Source organism: Oryzias melastigma, linkage group LG16 (assembly GCF_002922805.2).
Source record: "Oryzias melastigma strain HK-1 linkage group LG16, ASM292280v2, whole genome shotgun sequence".
NCBI lineage: Eukaryota > Metazoa > Chordata > Actinopteri > Beloniformes > Adrianichthyidae > Oryzias > Oryzias melastigma.
Window position 1 is genome coordinate 22,028,425 of NC_050527.1, and position 16,820 is coordinate 22,045,244.

Genomic DNA, 16,820 nt, shown 5'->3' on the forward strand with positions numbered 1-16,820 from the left:
CTAAAACATTAAAAAAAAAAAAAAAAAAGGTCAAAAAGCAGCTTCTAGGCCAGGTGTGGGCAAACTATGGCCCGGGGGCCATATCTGGCCCGTTAAACTACTTAATCTGGCCTGCTAGCCTGGAATAAATTCAATTACTAATCCTTATTTTTGTTTTCTTTTTGCTGTAATTTCAGTGTCTCCTCATATATGATGCACTAGAAATAAATAGGCCTTTGTCTCGGTGCAGAAAGTTGTTTTGCATTCATGGGGTGTCGGAAGATTTGTTGTTTTTCTGAGTTGGACAAGTATTTTTCCGATCATTCAAGCACCACAAGAATGCAATACTTTTCTACGTTTGCTGTTTACCTGAGGTAGAAAATAAGAAAACAAACGAACAAAAATGAGAACAAAATTCACACTTTTGAAATAATAACTTAAAACTGTTCAGTTCTTGAATAAATATATTAATTTTCAATCAAATAAAAGCATGTTTTTGTCCAGCTTCCATCTTATTTCTTTCTCTGATGAGGTGGATAACCAAAACACAAATTTTAGAACCTTTTGTGTCCCACGAGTAAAAAGGTTTGCCCACCCCTGCTCTAGGCTGTGTTGTTCTTATGAAGTCGCTTTAAGATGTGAACAAGAACTGCTCGCCACCGTTGACCTGTGATAAAGGTGAGTGTATACCCTGTATGTCCGGCAGGTACTTCTGGTATTGGTCGACTTCGCTGCTGTAGATGGTGAAAGCCAGCCGCTTGAGCAGCATGGCTCTCTGCTCCAGCTCGGCATCTCTGTTGGTGAACAGACTCAGAGAGCTGCTCTGGGCCACAGCCACCCGAGCTAAAGGCAAACCAGACCAGGTTAGACCTGGAGTATTTACAAACCCAACACTTTCATGCTTTTCAAACAGTAACACACTCAATTTAAATTGATTTGTGGGTTAAACAAACGAGAGTCTTAACTGACAGAAGCAGAAATTATTTAAACAAATTCCTGAGAAAATGAAAGCTTACTCATGAGGTCTCTGAATGTAGTTTTATCATGAGTCATCAAGTGGTCAATGATGGCTCTCCAGCTTAAAAAACAGACAGATTTGATTAATAGTACAAAGACAGCAGCGGCTGCAGCTGTTTGTCTTCTCCTGCTTACTGGCTGACACAGGAAGCATCCATCTGGAAGAAGGTGTGGTCCATGAAGAGGTCAAAGGCCTCTTTTTTCCAGGCACGGCGGGTGTACTGGTACCCACTCAGACTGCTCAGCAGCTGGATACAAGCGCGGTAGCTGGGGGCGTTGTGGGCACTGTCAGGAAAAAGATGAAGAGGGGCTTTTACCACAGCCAGACCTTTACATTCAAACTGAGTTTGTTTATTCTGTCATAATCAGATTAGGACTGTCACTTCATAAAGTTAATCGCAATTAATTAATTTCAGCGCATTATTGTTTTTTAATCTAATTTTTGATCGGATTGTTTACTTCCATGTTAGTGCACAGCTGAAGGCATTATCCCGCTCAAACCATGGTCATTTATTAAAAATATACATATAAAAAAACGTATTAGAACTTCAGTCTTGTTATATTTAAGATTACCATTATTTATTTATTTTTTACAAGCAGACTATTTCAAATGCAGTGCGTTGTGTTGCCATGGTAACATATTCAGCGCACGCCACTCACTCTCTGCCCTCGCTCCTTTTTTAATAAAGCCCAGCAAAAGTGTAGAAACAAATTCCAAAGACTAAAAAGTTGAATTTCTTTGAGGGATTTAATTTCTTCTTTTTTTTAACAAACTAAAATTAAATAAAGCCCTTTTTTAGTTTTATTTTGATCTCTTAATGCAACATAACATCACAAATTTAAATAAAATTAGGGCTGGGATTCGATTAAAAAAAATTAACTAATTCATTGCAAACCTGAAAAAAAATTAATCGCGATTAATCACTATACTTTTATTTTCTTAGTTTCAGTATTTGCTGACCTTTTATTATCTGTGAATAATCACAATATGAAATCACACACGAAACTCTACATTTAGAACATTAATTTTTACTTACTGTTGTCAATCGATCCCAAACAAAAATCTGATTAATCGCACTTTTGTGTTGGGATTAATCACAATTAATCACAATGTTTTACCAGGTAAAATTTATTTGTACTATATGGCACCGGACCACAGATCAAATAGTCCGCATTTTGTGAAAAAGTGATCTAAACCACAAAAATAGTAAGAATAAAGTACTAGCCGATTGAATATGAATTTCTTTTGTAAGTGGCCATAGTATAAGCAAGATAATACCCGACAAAATGTTCCAATGCACGCCGTGGAAGTGTGAACCACAGAGTTAAAGTGAAGGACTGTTTCTTCGTTTCATTTGTGTTAATACATATTAACGCCTTAATTATTTTTGATTAATTGTGTGCGTTAATGCGTTAACATTCACATCCCTAAATAAAATACATAAAAATGAAGTTTTTCACAGATTAAATTAGACTAATTGATTACAGGTCAGGATTAATTAATTGCAAAAAAAAATGTATCACATGACAGCACTAAATCAGATTAGTCATCATTCAAAGATGTTTAAAATGATGGAAGAAGAACAGGGAGCTCATCCACACCTGTGGTTCCGGAGGTAGGGCACAACATAGTGCATGATATTAACCAGCAGTGGAATGACCTTCTCCTTCTCATCACTGTAGAACACCATGTCCAGGAGATGAGCCAGCACCTAACAAACCATTACCAGACTTCATTCAGTGCAATAGAAATGAAGTTGTTAAGAAAAAGCTCCTAACAAACATATTTAATGTTGTACAGCCATTCAAACATTTGAATCCAACATTTTCAGAGCCAGTAAACACGGAGATCTGATTCTGCAGAGGTGAAAACAGCTCAGATGCAGCAAGCAAACATCAAACTGAAGGAATTGATTGAAGTTTCAGATTTGATAATAAATAGGCTGCGGATCAGATGTGAGGAGAGTGTTGATGAACGACAAGGCTACAGCATTAAACCGCTTGCAGACGAGACATGATCAGGATGAGGAAGAATCAGAGCCTGTGTCTGAGAGTCCAGCTGGGGTTTTACCTTGGCCAGCAGAGTAAGGGCGTGAACGCTGTACACTGATGGAGTGAAGCTGGATTCCTCCATCACTGTGAGCATCAAATCTACAACACACATATACCAAAGGTTAGCAGCAGCTATGAAGCACATGCACATGTGGTTGAAAGAATTCATAAACCACACTTTGGTTTGAATCAGATTTTGTTTCTTAAAGACCCACACTGATGAAAATTAAATTTTTGGTGTTTTTAACATTTTTCTGATGATGGAGGACATATATATAGAAAACTAAGCTGCAAAATTGCATTTCTGAGTATTTATATATTCAAATCCTCGTAAATGAGGAGAAGCCGAGAAAATGCAGTTGGAAAAATGGCAACCCCACCCCCAGTTCCCCTCCCCGTTCCTTCACAACCCCACCCCAACAGTCCTGCCCACAACTCAGAGGCGTATTTCTAATGAACTCCCACCACTCTGCAGAAACTATGTCCTAGATTTGAGATTTTGGCTAAAAACAGCATAATCATAATTCAAAGAGCACTAAAGCTGATCAGAGCGGATCTTTAAATACTGAGTTAGTCATTCTGGGTTAGCAGTGACGTTTGCCAGGCTTGCCTTCACACTTCCATCAGATACCATGAAGTAAAGGAATGTTTGTAAACCTTCCACATCAGCTTCCAGGTTTGTTCCATCCACGACAATCTGAGGAGACGGCTTGACCTCCAGGTTTCTCCTCAGCCACGTGGTTTGCTCCAGAGAGGAGCCTGCGATGGTTCCGATGGCCTCCACCACCTTATGGGTGACGTCCTGAGGACAGAAGAAGAGGTAATTTCAACCTTACAACACTAACTTGATGCTTATCTGTTTTATTTCTCTTTTTTTGGGTAACAAAATATGAAGTTTTGTGCCAGAAGGTCAGAATTTACTTCCATGATATCACTCAAGACACACGATATTAGTTAACCTTTTTAAAGCAATAGACTGTCATTTAAACATCCAACTAGAATCTACTAAAATTCCTTTCCCTAAAGATACGGTCACATATACAAAAATACCACCGTGCGGCAACCTAAATGCTGGATTTTTAGCAAATCTGGCCGGTGAATGCCTAGTGACATTTTGTTTTGTGTGCTGCACGTTTTCCTGTGTGTTGAGAATGTGCGAGCAACATTTCCCCGGTTTGCTGTCTCCATTCATGACCACGCCAACGACTTTCAGGAAAATCGGGCGGCAGCAGCTAATTGTGAAGATTCTGCCGGTGTCTCCCCATCGCGGAGTGGCAGTTTTATATGTGACTGTAGGTTTTGATTGATTGGTTTATTTCAAGCATAGATCATGAAAAATACAGGACAAAACACAATTATTTCAAACTCATTACAGAAAGAATGAAATGCATTGATTAGAAAATAGAAAACAAACAAAAATAAAACACACTTATGTCACATTTGATTCATTAGTTTTTTGTGATTATTAACTAAAGTCAGTCGAGTTTGATTTATTGGTTGAAAAGGAGTGAGAAGAAGCGAATTTATATAATCCCACCCCTACTTAATTACTTCATTTCACTGTTTTGCATAATTTTTTTTATTCCTATAGGAAATTGAAGTGCTTGTTGATTATTGATTCATCTCATCAAACATGATTTCATGATTTCAGTAAACAGTAACAATCATACATTCTTTAACTGAAATGTAATACTCATTGAATATCATATTAATGCAGAAAATAATTATTACACATTGAAATAAAGTTTTAAAGTAACTTAAGTAGCTTAAGTTACTAGTTTTTTGGGTGCACTGAGAAAACAGAATATTATGAAAGTACAAACCTTTTATTTTTTTTAAGAAACAATATCTTATTTTACTGTCTTGCAAGAAAATCTTATTAAGAACGTTTTTTCAGTAGCAAAATAATCTTAGTTGGAGAAAATATTGACTTGAATTTCTTTCCTAAAATAAGAATTCTTGGTAAGACCTTTTTTTTCCTCACTGGAGCTTTTTTTTTTTTTTTCAAATTTTCAAATTTGAAGTTCATTTTTCTAATTTCAGGATTTTTTTCATTTCTATTTCTAGTAGTGTAGAGGAGAAACAGCAAACTTGAATTACAGAGAACAACAGGTTGTTGTGGATACCTGCAGCTCTCGTTGGTCTTTTTTGCTCTCCAGATTGGGGTTCTTCAGAATAAATTCATTCAGAATCCTAATGGGAGAAAAAGTTCAATAAATTACTACTTTAAATGTCCACATGTGCATAAAAGGAGCCATAAACAAACAAATATAAAAAAGTTCGGTGTAGGATGGATGCATAAAAACTAACCCCAGAATGAGAAACTGTCCAGGAGCAGGAAGGCCCAGCTGGACCGAGTCCTTCAGCAGAACCAGCAGGGGCTGCCAGCTGTCAACCAAACTGGAAACAGGGATCCTATGACACATAATGCAAAAAGGTTAATGCAGGTGGTTAAAGAACAGAACCTCTCCATAACAGTGAAACACCATGAAGTAGTGAACTCACCTCTGCACATATGCATAGAAAAACTGCAGCATGCACACCTCCAACGACAGATGCTTCTGAGGAAGTACAAAAAACAGCAATTTAATAAAGATAAAAACATGTTTTAATACTAACTCATGTTGTATTTTAAATAAAAATATTGAATTTCCAGCTTTAGTAAATCTATGCTGTCATCAGGAGATACAGACTCCTCACTGTGCTTGTTCAACTATTACATATGGGAGAAGAAGAAAAGGAAATCAGCGGCAAACATCAAAGCAAACCTTGTCCTTTGCGATGGCGGGCGGCTGCTTCAACACCTCTTTGACCGTCTGGATGACGGTCTCTGTGCGCATGGCGCTCACTGAACGAACCAGCTCCACCAGCAGCAGCTGCTCCTCTGTGGCTGCAGGAATCACCTGCAAGACCAGATGATTTTTAATTGTAAGCACGATCAACGTAATGGAATTGCTTTGATCGTGCTAACCTTTCAAAAGTTATAGTATGTTAAAAAAAATCATGCAGATTCTAGAATTCATCAGGAATAAAAGGCTTTTTAGAAAGAAATAATTTAGAAAAACTGTGGGAAAAGGTGGAAGAGCTACTTTTCAATCACAAAATAAAAGAATTCTTAGACAGCAACATAGTTTGTATGTAAAAAAAAAAAAAAGATGGACACAAATAATTTTATCATGTGCCTCGTTTTATATAATTAATTGAATTTTTTTTTTTCCAAACAAAATTAAACCGCTGAGGAATCAAACTGTAACATCTTATTATTCCAAATGGATCAAAACTATTCAGGAAAACTGATTAGAATGAAGTCCAGTTGTGGGCAGATGTTTACTGTACCTTATTTCTGACTGGAGCTTTGATCTGTTTCCTCTCGTTCCAAACGTAGGCTATTGCTGCCATGAAGTGAGCACCGTGGTTCATGGAGATCGGACCCAGCAGTTCCAGAATCTGCTGTCTGAGATTCTGCAGATCACAAAGTTGACGTTTATTATTAGGGGGTAATAATTATCACGCATATCCTTCATAGACTCTCTTTTCTATTTCTTTTCTGCTTCACCCAGTCTTTAACATGATCAAATTCACCCAAAAATGTAAAGAAAACTTTAGAATCATTCTCATATCTTTTCTACTGTCTTCCTGTTGTGGTAAACTGTGGAATAAAGTATATTAACATTGAAGCTATAGGATTAATTAGAAATTTATGTTCAGTATTTTTTGATGGCTCAAAAAGTGTTACTAATGCTTTTAGGGTGGTAAATTAGAGCACTCTGGCCCTGATGTTTTTTTTTTTTGATTGGAAAAAAACATACCCCAAGGTGGTGTCAAAGTAAAGGTTGGTAGTTTTTTTTAAATAAAAAAAAATAATAATAATAAAGCCTCATGTTTAGTTTTATTTTGATCTTTTATTGTGTCACAATGTCATTAACCTAAATAAAATACCATCAAAATGAGGTTTTAACGGCAAATATTAGGTTAAATGTCACGATTAAAATCCATAAATTAATTACAGGTCACGATTAATTAATCAAACAAAAAAATAATCGCATGACAGCACTACTTATTATCCTATCTTCTTTGGTGAAACTTTTTGCATGTAACAATCAAGCAAATAGCAAGATATCCTCAACACTGCTGAGTTACTTTACTGTAACTTTAGGCGATTTGCAAAACCACATGACAAAGAAAACTCTGCTTAAAGATTGGAGTCCTGATTGTTTCACAATCATCCAGATCATTAGCAGCAGGTCAGGCAGACACACCAGACCCTGAGGCCTAAAATATGAACCCTTGTACTATAGGATACATCCCCGACATATTCATCCAATTAAACTTCAGAATGAGAGGGCTCACTGATCCATGAGGGTCTAGCTTCAAGCCTGACTTAATGAGATAAAGCCTCAGAGAAATTCACCAGGGGCACCAACAAAGACTAGGAACAATTTTCCCCCATAACCTGCTTGTTCATTTTTTTCTGATCCTTTTATTATATGATGTTTGTAGACGATACCTTTGTGGAGCCCAGGTTGATGTTGGACATGGAGGCGGCTGAGGCGGCAGCTGGCTTGTCCGAGTTGTCAGCTTGGTGGAGAATGCTCCACAGGAGGGTGACGGAGGTCATGATGGTGTGGAGGATGGACAGGATGCCTGAGCGAGCCTCAGTAAGGTGCTTCTGGTCAACACTCACCTGTAACTGAACGGCACATCAGTCATTAGGAGGCTCAACGCCGATATTGAAGGTAGTATTATGCAGTTTTTAATTCTAATCTCAGCATCAATATAATAATCTTTAAATAAATGATCAAATACATGCAATGATTTGGAAACAATCATAATATCTGATTCAAACAAGTATGTGAATTCAGCTCCAATCACATGCTGCCCTCACCTGGTGGTACTGAGAAGTGGGGTCCAGTAAACAGGAATGGATAATGGTGGTCACCCCCTCCAGGACAGTCAGAATCAGGTCAGGGGGAATACAAAGAGCCATCCAGTGTGGCCTGACAGACAAACAAACAATTATTTCACAAAAGTTGTGTTTTAATGTTAAAAAACTCTACATTTCACAAGTCAGAAGCATGAGTTCAGATGGAAAAGAGCTCCCTCTGGTGGTCAAACTATGGTGTTTTCCTCTATGAAAGAGTAGACTTTAATACCTGGTGTCAGTTAGTCCGGTCTCATAGCGGTACTGCTGGAGAAGGTTATCCAGGTTTCTGCAGAGCTGCAGAGTGACTGAGGCCACCACCCTCCTCAGCACCCTCCCCATGTAAGGCAGGGAGGCTGTGATGAGCTCGATCCACTGAGGATGCATCTTGCAGGCGTGGTGCTGATGCAGAGCCCTGATCACCGCACACAGAAACATGCCCTGTGCCGTGATAGGCTGCCCATGAAGGTACTGCAGGGAAGTCATTGGCTGCTGGGGGTTGACATGCTCCACCTCTCCACCTAAGACCTCAAACCCCGCCCCACTACCGCCTCCTGCTCCTCCACCTCCTCCCGCAGACCCGCCGTCTCCCCCCTCGTCGGCCGGCAGCAGAACTCTGTGCTCCAGCACAATCAGGCTGTGCAGCAGGCGCAGCAGCTGGGACTGCACGGCGCTGCAGCCGTCCATCTGGTCCTCCGACAGGTTGATGACGCTGTCCTCTGACAGTCCCTCCTCCACCGCCGCGGTGTTCACCCCCGCTGTCCGCTGCTCGTGCCATTTCTGTGCACTGAATATGGAGGACAGCAGGCAGTGGAGAACCACCTTCTGAACTTTACACTTTGAGAGGACGTCGCTGATGAAGCTAGCGAAGCCCTTCGCCGAGCCGCCGGTGACTTTGGTGAGCTCGCTGAACAGCAGCGTGAGGACTTCCACGCTGGTGAGCTGCATGGCTCGGTTTCCCGCCAAGTCCTGAGGGCCTGCTGTGACATGGGCGGAGTAGTAACTTCTCAGAAAGTAGAGGCAGAGAGAAATGATGATCTCCAGGTACATGGCGCTACGAAACGAGTGGGAATGTGAGTCCTGGGGAATGGGGCAGTAAAAGTCTTTGCCCATGACGGAGACTCTGTGACGGGCCAGCAGGTTCTGAAGCAGAGAGAGCTGCGGCGTGTAGGTGTTGTTGATGCTAGTGGTGGAGATGGCGCTCACGAAGCCTGAGGGGGCGGCTCGTAGCATGGCGGCGATGGCCGACAGGGCGTGCAGGGTCCTGGAGGAGTCGTACAGTTGGAGGTAGAGCAGAACGTGCTGGTAGAGAGGATGGATGTTAAAACGAGGTGGAGTGGAGGACGGCCTGTGCCCCGTGACGCTGACACCCCCCACCGTTCCTCCTGAGCACCCGCTCGGTGAGCCAGTGTCGCTCTCGATCTCAGACACCTCCCCCTCCCCACAGCTGTACCAGTTCTCCAGATCCAGGCTGTCTCCAAAGAAGATGCTGGGTGGACGCAGCTTTTCGGCCTGAATTGCTGCTCTTCGCAGCTTCTCCTCCTCTTTCCTCTTCGTCTTCTTGATCTTTGGTTTTGCCCCCGGAGACTTGTCTGCCAGTCTCTCCATGATCTTCCCCTTCAGGCTGAGCTGAGTGCTGCTGTGGCTCCGCTTCCGGGTCTGAGGGTCGTCCACCTGAAGGTTGTGGTCCGGAGTGGCTGGATCGGAGCTGTCTGGCAATGTCACAATTGAGGGGGAGGAGCTATGGCGGACAATGCCCTCTTTGTGCTGCTCCTCTGTGACAGACAGAAACTCTAGCGTGCCTCCAGCTAACATCTCAGGCAAAGTCTGGTGGCTGGAGCACTGAGGAGGACAGAGGTCCAGACGGAGACCGGTGGAGGTGTCCGATGACGTGCTGTCTGAATCAGTCTGGGGCCACTGTTCATGTTGAGATGAGACTTCAGCAGATTCCTCATCCATCATGTTCATAACTCTGTCTAGGACATCTTTTAGGACAGAGGAAACAGCTTCCTCCACAGAATTTTCAGATGTGCTCTCTGAAGAGCCGAGCTGCCCCTCAGACCCTTTCACTGAGCTGCTGACCCGGTCCGGTTCTTCAAAGCTACAGTTTTCCACTGTAGGTGAAGGAGATCCGCTGGACTCTGAGCCCTGCAGCTCCCCCTGCTGGTCAGTCGGCTGATAATCAACAGCTACTTGGAGGTTCTCACTACTCAGACTCAGAATGGACAAGCTGTCGCTTAAAGGGTTAACAGTCAGGCAGAACGGCTCCAGGTCGCTCACGGCCAGACCGTGGAGCTCCTCCTGTCCAAGCCTTTCACCTCGAAGCCGACTGAAGTCTGAAGAAAACAAGAAAGAAAACTATTTCTATTTCCATTGGTTACAAAATCTTGTTCTATCACAAGATGTCACTAAAACCAGAAATAAAAACAGATCTGCTTACTTTCATAAATGGGATCTACTGGATCCTGATCAGGACCAGAGAAAACATTAGCCAGGTAGCGCTGCGCCTGCACCTTCTGAATAGAAACTCGGTGAGTTTTAGGGTGGAGCAGGAGCAGAAGGAGCGGCTCCAGCACCCGAGCAATATCATGTCTCTGGAGGACCTGATTGATCCATGCTCGGCCGACGGCGCTCGTGCACGGATCCCAGTAGCTTAAGCTGTCGAGCATGATGAAGAGAGACCTGGAGGACAGCGAGAGGAGAAGTGAGGAGTTGAGGCATGAACAAAAACGATTTTCTGTTCATTCTGAACATCAATCTACCTGTCAAATGTGCGACTGAAGGGAGAGGACTTAGTGATGTTCAAATCTCGAGTTAAATGCCACAAAACTGAGAACTTCACGTGAGCCTCCAACCGAATCCTCTGAAAGAGAAAGAAGGGGCGTGAACAGAGTGTGAGGTAGCAGCGAATCCAAAGATGACATGTCATAAGTAGGGATCTCGCTCCGATCGCGTAGTTTCAAACTCAATCGAAATCGGATGTTGCATCCCATCAGGTATCGAATATTTCAGAGGCACTATTTATTTCAAACTCATCATTACAAATACATTTGGAATGCACTGTCATTATTTTTTCCGGTCGATACTGATATAACCGATATTTCCCCTGCAACTGATAGCCGATATTTGCCAATACCAATATTTTAGTGTCTACGATAAAACAAAGTTTAGATTTACTTTTTATTCCTTAATTAAAAATGCACATCTTTTCTTTTTCCTTTACAATCATATTATACTTGACCTTATTTACAAACATCCAGTGATCTCAGAGGAACAAGTATCAGTTAAAACTTTCAGACCATTAATTGACCACTAGACATAAATGTAAACTATAAGCTTCCCATTGCCGGGGATCACCATGTATCAAAAATAAAAGTCCATAAAAAAAATAAATAAATAAAATAAAAGTCCAGTCTGAACAAAAGTGGTGGATTTTTTTTTTCATATTTGACTGATACCAATGAAGTTGAATTTGGCAAATATTGTCTGATACTGATTCTGGCACAGATATATAGTCAATCCCTAAGATCAATACTCTACTAGAAGTCTGCATATCCTAAACGAATCACGACATTTGATTGCCGTACAGCACAGCTAAATATGGCGCTGGTTTGAACAGGAGGAACAGGAAAACATTTTGGTAAAATATATTCACAGATTTAGACTTCCAGGCTCAATAACTCTTTGTCTTAACGTAATCACTGACCTAAAAGGCGAAAAAAAACTGTTTTTGTCACTTTTTGATGAGAATTTTATGGAGAGAGTGAGAAGGCTGAACAGTAAGTGCAAACTCCAGGAAAAGGTGACCAAAAAAAACATTAACAAAAACAACCAAAACTAATAAATGCTTACTTTAATATGAACTATTCATGATTTGTCATCATTATCATTTCTATGCTACAACAACACACATCTGATCAAAACTGTTCAACAGCTCTAAAGACACTAAAGCTAGAGTCACCAAACTGTCTCATATGATTAATAATCACCTATATTTATTAGTAGTTCAATATTATATTGATAGCTGAACTTTTTTTCTTGATTGTTCAAGCAGTTACACAGCTTTTTTTGTTTAAGTGTTGAATGATAAAAACATGGTTGATAAAATTTAAATAGGGGAGAAAATTGGATGTGTTTATTTTTCATTTGATTATTTATTAAATGTGTTACAAAAGCGTCAGATCTGGACTTGGTATTGGCAGATACTCAAAAAAAATAAAATGCCTCAGAAGCAAATGGGCCCAAAAAAACCTGATTGTGACATCCATAATAACAAGAATCCATAATTAGGCATCAATTGAGTTGATCAATACTTACCTTAGTCTTCCTAGTCTGTTTTATACATGTAGTCTCTTGATAATATAAAATATAGATTATTTAAAAATGATTTAAGATCTCTCTTTAGGGAAAATCAACTGATGTGTTTGTAAAATAGCTCACCTAAGCAATCCTTCTGATATACTTAAAGCTATTTCTCTGTCATCACAGGAAAGTTTGAACATTTTCAGTTTTTCTCTAAACCAGTTTTTCCGCATCTCCAACTTGTCACTCTTTATAGTTGTCTACTTAGAAGTATGTGTCCCTTATTTATGGTTTCTGTCTGAACCTTTCACAGCTGAACCCTGTGAGATCTGCACGTGTGTGCTTTTCTTTGCTGCTGACCTTGTCCTTGTGCATGAGCTGCTGGCTGATGACGTCCTCGCAGATGCTGGACGAAGGAACTAAGTTGTGAAGCTGGTAAAAGAGCTCCACGCTCCGCTGGTGATGCTGAGGTGTTCCTTCACTCAGCTGATGCCACAAGATCAGAGCCACACTCTAAAGACAGACAGGAACACGGATTATAACACAGAACCAAGCCTGACAGAAGCCGTTCCACACCCTAAATCTAATCCTACCTTAAAAAAGTCTGTCCTTTCTGCAATGTGCTTCAGGATTCCCTGAGTGAGCGGAGGCCTGATGATCACGGCCACTCGACCCTGACTGGGGCTCATGGTCTGTGTGGACTCGAAGCCGCTGCTGCCAGAGGCCACGCTCTCAGCCGTTACCATGGCAACTGACTGTGTCAGCCCTATGAGGTCCATGAGCAAGGAGATGGCTGCGCCCTGGAGGCTGAAGTCGTTGGCCAGGCAGCAGGCATCCATCAGTGTCTGCAGCCACACAGGCAGACGGACCTGATCACTGTCTGCATGGACAAGACACAGAACAGCAGCAAATGTAAAAATTCACAAAATGGAAAATTAACTGATATTTAAATGGATGATCACCACTGGGAGGTTAAAGGAGCTTTCCCCCACTATTTATACCACTTTGAGACTAACCAAATGGCTCTTCCAGAGTGGGGGACGACTTCAGATTTCCCTCAGCGATGTAGACCGGGAAGCTGGAGCATTCCAGGAAGAGCTGGCAGGCAGCAGTGAAGGCAGCAACAAAGTCTCTGGGGATCGTCTCAAGTGCTGTGTGCGAGTCACGGTACGGGGAGCCCTCTGAATGCAACGGGTCCACGAGCTCCCCACCCCGACTCTCAGACTGATCCACCTGTCCAGGAATGATGTACAAGGTGATGAGGCGGGAAAGGAACTGCTGAAAGTGCTCCAGGCAGCTCTGCATGACCGGTTTGTCCAGAGGCTTGGTCTGACATGGGCCAGAGGATCGGCCTCCTGTTCTCAGAGCAGACTGGGGGGTTTGCTCCGACTCCTCTGGGCCGTCCTCCTGGTACTGGACAAAGTCTGTGAAGCCACTTTCAAAGGAGTGACCTCTATGGGGGGTTTCTCCTTCAAACACCTCACTGTCATGTTCCTCTAAAGTGGAGTGGAGAGCCTACGGAGAGAGGAGAGGGGACAAAGAAAAGATTATGTCTCAAATATGTAACAATATTTCCTTTTTTTTTTTTCAATTATTTTCTAAGGCCTGAGGCTCTGGAGCCACTTTTACCCTCCATTGTGGCTTTACCTAAAACTGTAAAGTAAAAAAGGAAATGAGTAGTAGTTTAAAAAAATAAACTAATTCAAACTTTATTTAGCTCATTCACAACCAGCTGAAAGACAAAACATATCATGAGTCAAATTAAGACATTTGCACAGATTTCTGTGCGTCATGTACCACAAAAAACAATTGGAGATCAGTGAGCACAAAGAGGCAACAGATTACACGACAGATTTCCTATTTTTGCAAAAATTCGAGGATTTAAAGTGCACCTTATAGTTAGAAAGATACGATACGAATCACTTAATTAGCTATCATTTAATTTTCATTTGTTAGATTTTGAAATTTCTCCCTGAGATTCACCACAAACAATAAAAATGTGATTTTATTAAATCACTTGTGTCATCACAGATCCTCCTACTACAACTGCTGCACTAAGATGATCCTATTTGACACAAGGTATATTTTATTTTGAAAGAAAGTCATGTGAACATCTTGTTAAAGAAGTTATAAATATTTCATATTTTGAAATAGGCTATTTTCTCTTTACATTCTGTTTTATTTATGCAGAAAAACAAAAGCTTATATTTGTATTTATTGTGATAGTAAGAATGATACAAAACAGTGTCCTTTTTTATCTAAAGGACTGGCTGGGTAGTAGTCAGTGAGAGATTGACCCAAATGTCCAAAAGTATTGACATCAAAGTATTTGAAATCATCTTTTTTGAGTTTTTAACATGTATGTGTGGCATTTTTCTTATGAAAGACAAAAAATGTAATAAGAAATAATTTCATTTTTCTATTTCTCAGTATTTCTGTTTGCATTAATGAGTCTTCTTTACATCACAACTAAACCCCTCATAGGGGGACTTTAATGGATTTCTGCACCAACTAAACATTATTTTACTTATTTGTTCCAACTTTGTAGGAAAAAAGTACATTTAAATATTGTAATACTAATAAAACTGCAGTTTACTGCAGGTCAGTAATGAGCTAACTGTGACACAAAGTTAGAGACCTGTAACTCAGTCACCTGAGCCACTGCCAGCCGCTCTGTGTTGTGCACATCTATAAAGTGCTGATGACTACAGGGCGGCCAGACCTCAGGGACTCTATAGACTGAATGCTACATGAAGAACAAACTGAAAGATTAAAGTTCTTCCAGTTTTTGATAATTCCAGGACCTAAAGCTGTCAGGCGTACACTTTGATGGCAGCGGCGTGTGCGTTCTGCGGCCGGGACTCAGGTGGCACATTAGTTAGAAGACTCTACGCCCCATGGGGTGGGTGGGGGTGGAGTGGCGGGACTCAGTGGATGGGTACTGGATGTTTTCCACTCTGATGGGTGGAGCACATCCAAGAGACCGTCAGTGCTACTCATCAGAAATAAAAGCTGGCTGGGCTCAGCTGTCAGGTCACCTTCTTGTGTCTTTGGAGTTTACCTGAAGCCATCCTGCTCCGCCACGAACGCTCTGAACCTTCATCCACGGCTCACTGGGTTTCAAAATACTTAAACAACCTGACTGCTGGACAGGAACCAGAAGGACCACTATGAACCACATAGAGTAAGTCTTCAAACAATTTGAGTTGAGTGGGTCCCCCCGGGGGACGGCCACCCAGCCAACCGTGCTACAGGCTCAGGGGCCGGCATGAAGCAACAAGAAGCCCTGTTCGGGGACCAGGGAACACCATCAGAGCACGATCCAATGCATTTTGGGTAATATCTTAAAGCCTCCAGGGTCAAAGTAGGCTTTGATGTGGATTTTTTGCTTCAATTTTTTTCAAGGGAAGTGGATAAACAACTGAATAAAGCATCACCGGTGAAGCTTAAAGGGTAACCAAACGAGGCAGTTGGAGGCAGACTCTATTCTCAGCCCAGATTTTTTTTAAAAAGTGCTAAAAAGGGGGTGGGGCTAGTGGAGCCGGACTGAGCGGTGGAGGGGTGGCTTGGATCTCTGATTGAGAGTTAGGTTAGCTTTATGTAGCTGTAAATCTAGAAGGCGCAGTTCTTGCACTATTTACAGCAGATAAAAAATATTTAAATATACCACGACATCAGTCATTTTGTTAGTTTTAATTTGAGCCATATTTTGTGAAAATCGGTTAAAAATTAGGAAGCTAGTCTGATTTTTGTGGTTGATGACTGCATGTCTTAAAGGGAAACAGCTGCGTTCTATGGACGCGACTCGATGCATAGCAATGGCGCCTGTGCTTGAACGTTTCTGTCTATAGTAGCGAATAGGCAAAGGCTAATCCAGTAATCTATATCAATGCTCAAGATGGTGCTTTTGCAATGCCCGACAATGTGCTGCCGGCGCAGCTGAGGGTTTGCAGATCCGAAGGACACCCGAGTCCGAGAGTGGTAAAATGCCGCTAACATCATAGCTAGTAAAAGCTAACATATTAAACAAATAACCGCAAGTGAAATGTTCATTGCAAATCCATCCCCAGGACAGAGTTTGCTGGATATAATGCCTATTGCAGTCAAGCTATGTTATCTAACTTCCAAATCCACTGGAAAGTTGCGTAAGACAGAAGATTTTTGTCAACTGAAGGCAAAACACCTAGCTACGAGTCATGCTAAAGCTAATGACCAACCATTACAGAATCAAAGAAGGGCGGGGCTTTTATACTGGAGCTGCAGAGCATGATGACATGAAACTTCAGGGACTACCAGCAGACCGATCACAAAATTCAACTGCAATGACTAGTTTCAACCTGTAGAAGGCAACACACAAAAGGTTGTTGACAATTTTAGGAATTAAACAAGTTTATTTTAATTTAAATTTGGCTCTATAAAGCCCTATTTATAGAGCCAAGAAAGATTTTATCTTTAAAGGTTAACCAAGCACTAAATTAAACATACTGTAACTTTTCTACCGTTAACAAGATAATTCCAATAGATTCTCCTTCATAATCTGCTGGAATTA

At 41.3% G+C, this 16,820-nt stretch overlaps 1 protein-coding gene across 3 annotated transcripts in view; it reads right to left on the minus strand.

Moving 5' to 3' along the window:
- Window positions 1-16,820, minus strand: part of dop1a (DOP1 leucine zipper like protein A) — a 34,483-nt gene that overhangs the window by 3,552 nt on the left and 14,111 nt on the right. For all 3 annotated transcript variants that reach the window (XM_024267666.2, XM_024267665.2, XM_024267668.2), the window contains 19 exons: window positions 13,288-13,786; window positions 12,865-13,151; window positions 12,632-12,784; window positions 10,732-10,832; window positions 10,410-10,651; window positions 8,202-10,305; window positions 7,934-8,045; window positions 7,556-7,738; window positions 6,385-6,510; window positions 5,817-5,951; window positions 5,554-5,609; window positions 5,359-5,463; window positions 5,175-5,241; window positions 3,706-3,850; window positions 3,068-3,147; window positions 2,599-2,708; window positions 1,132-1,281; window positions 996-1,057; window positions 670-822 (listed from right to left, as the gene is read on the minus strand). In XM_024267666.2, coding sequence (XP_024123434.1) covers window positions 670-822; window positions 996-1,057; window positions 1,132-1,281; window positions 2,599-2,708; window positions 3,068-3,147; window positions 3,706-3,850; window positions 5,175-5,241; window positions 5,359-5,463; window positions 5,554-5,609; window positions 5,817-5,951; window positions 6,385-6,510; window positions 7,556-7,738; window positions 7,934-8,045; window positions 8,202-10,305; window positions 10,410-10,651; window positions 10,732-10,832; window positions 12,632-12,784; window positions 12,865-13,151; window positions 13,288-13,786 — 4,870 coding nt within the window. The remainder of the gene's footprint in view (window positions 1-669; window positions 823-995; window positions 1,058-1,131; window positions 1,282-2,598; window positions 2,709-3,067; window positions 3,148-3,705; window positions 3,851-5,174; window positions 5,242-5,358; window positions 5,464-5,553; window positions 5,610-5,816; window positions 5,952-6,384; window positions 6,511-7,555; window positions 7,739-7,933; window positions 8,046-8,201; window positions 10,306-10,409; window positions 10,652-10,731; window positions 10,833-12,631; window positions 12,785-12,864; window positions 13,152-13,287; window positions 13,787-16,820) is intronic.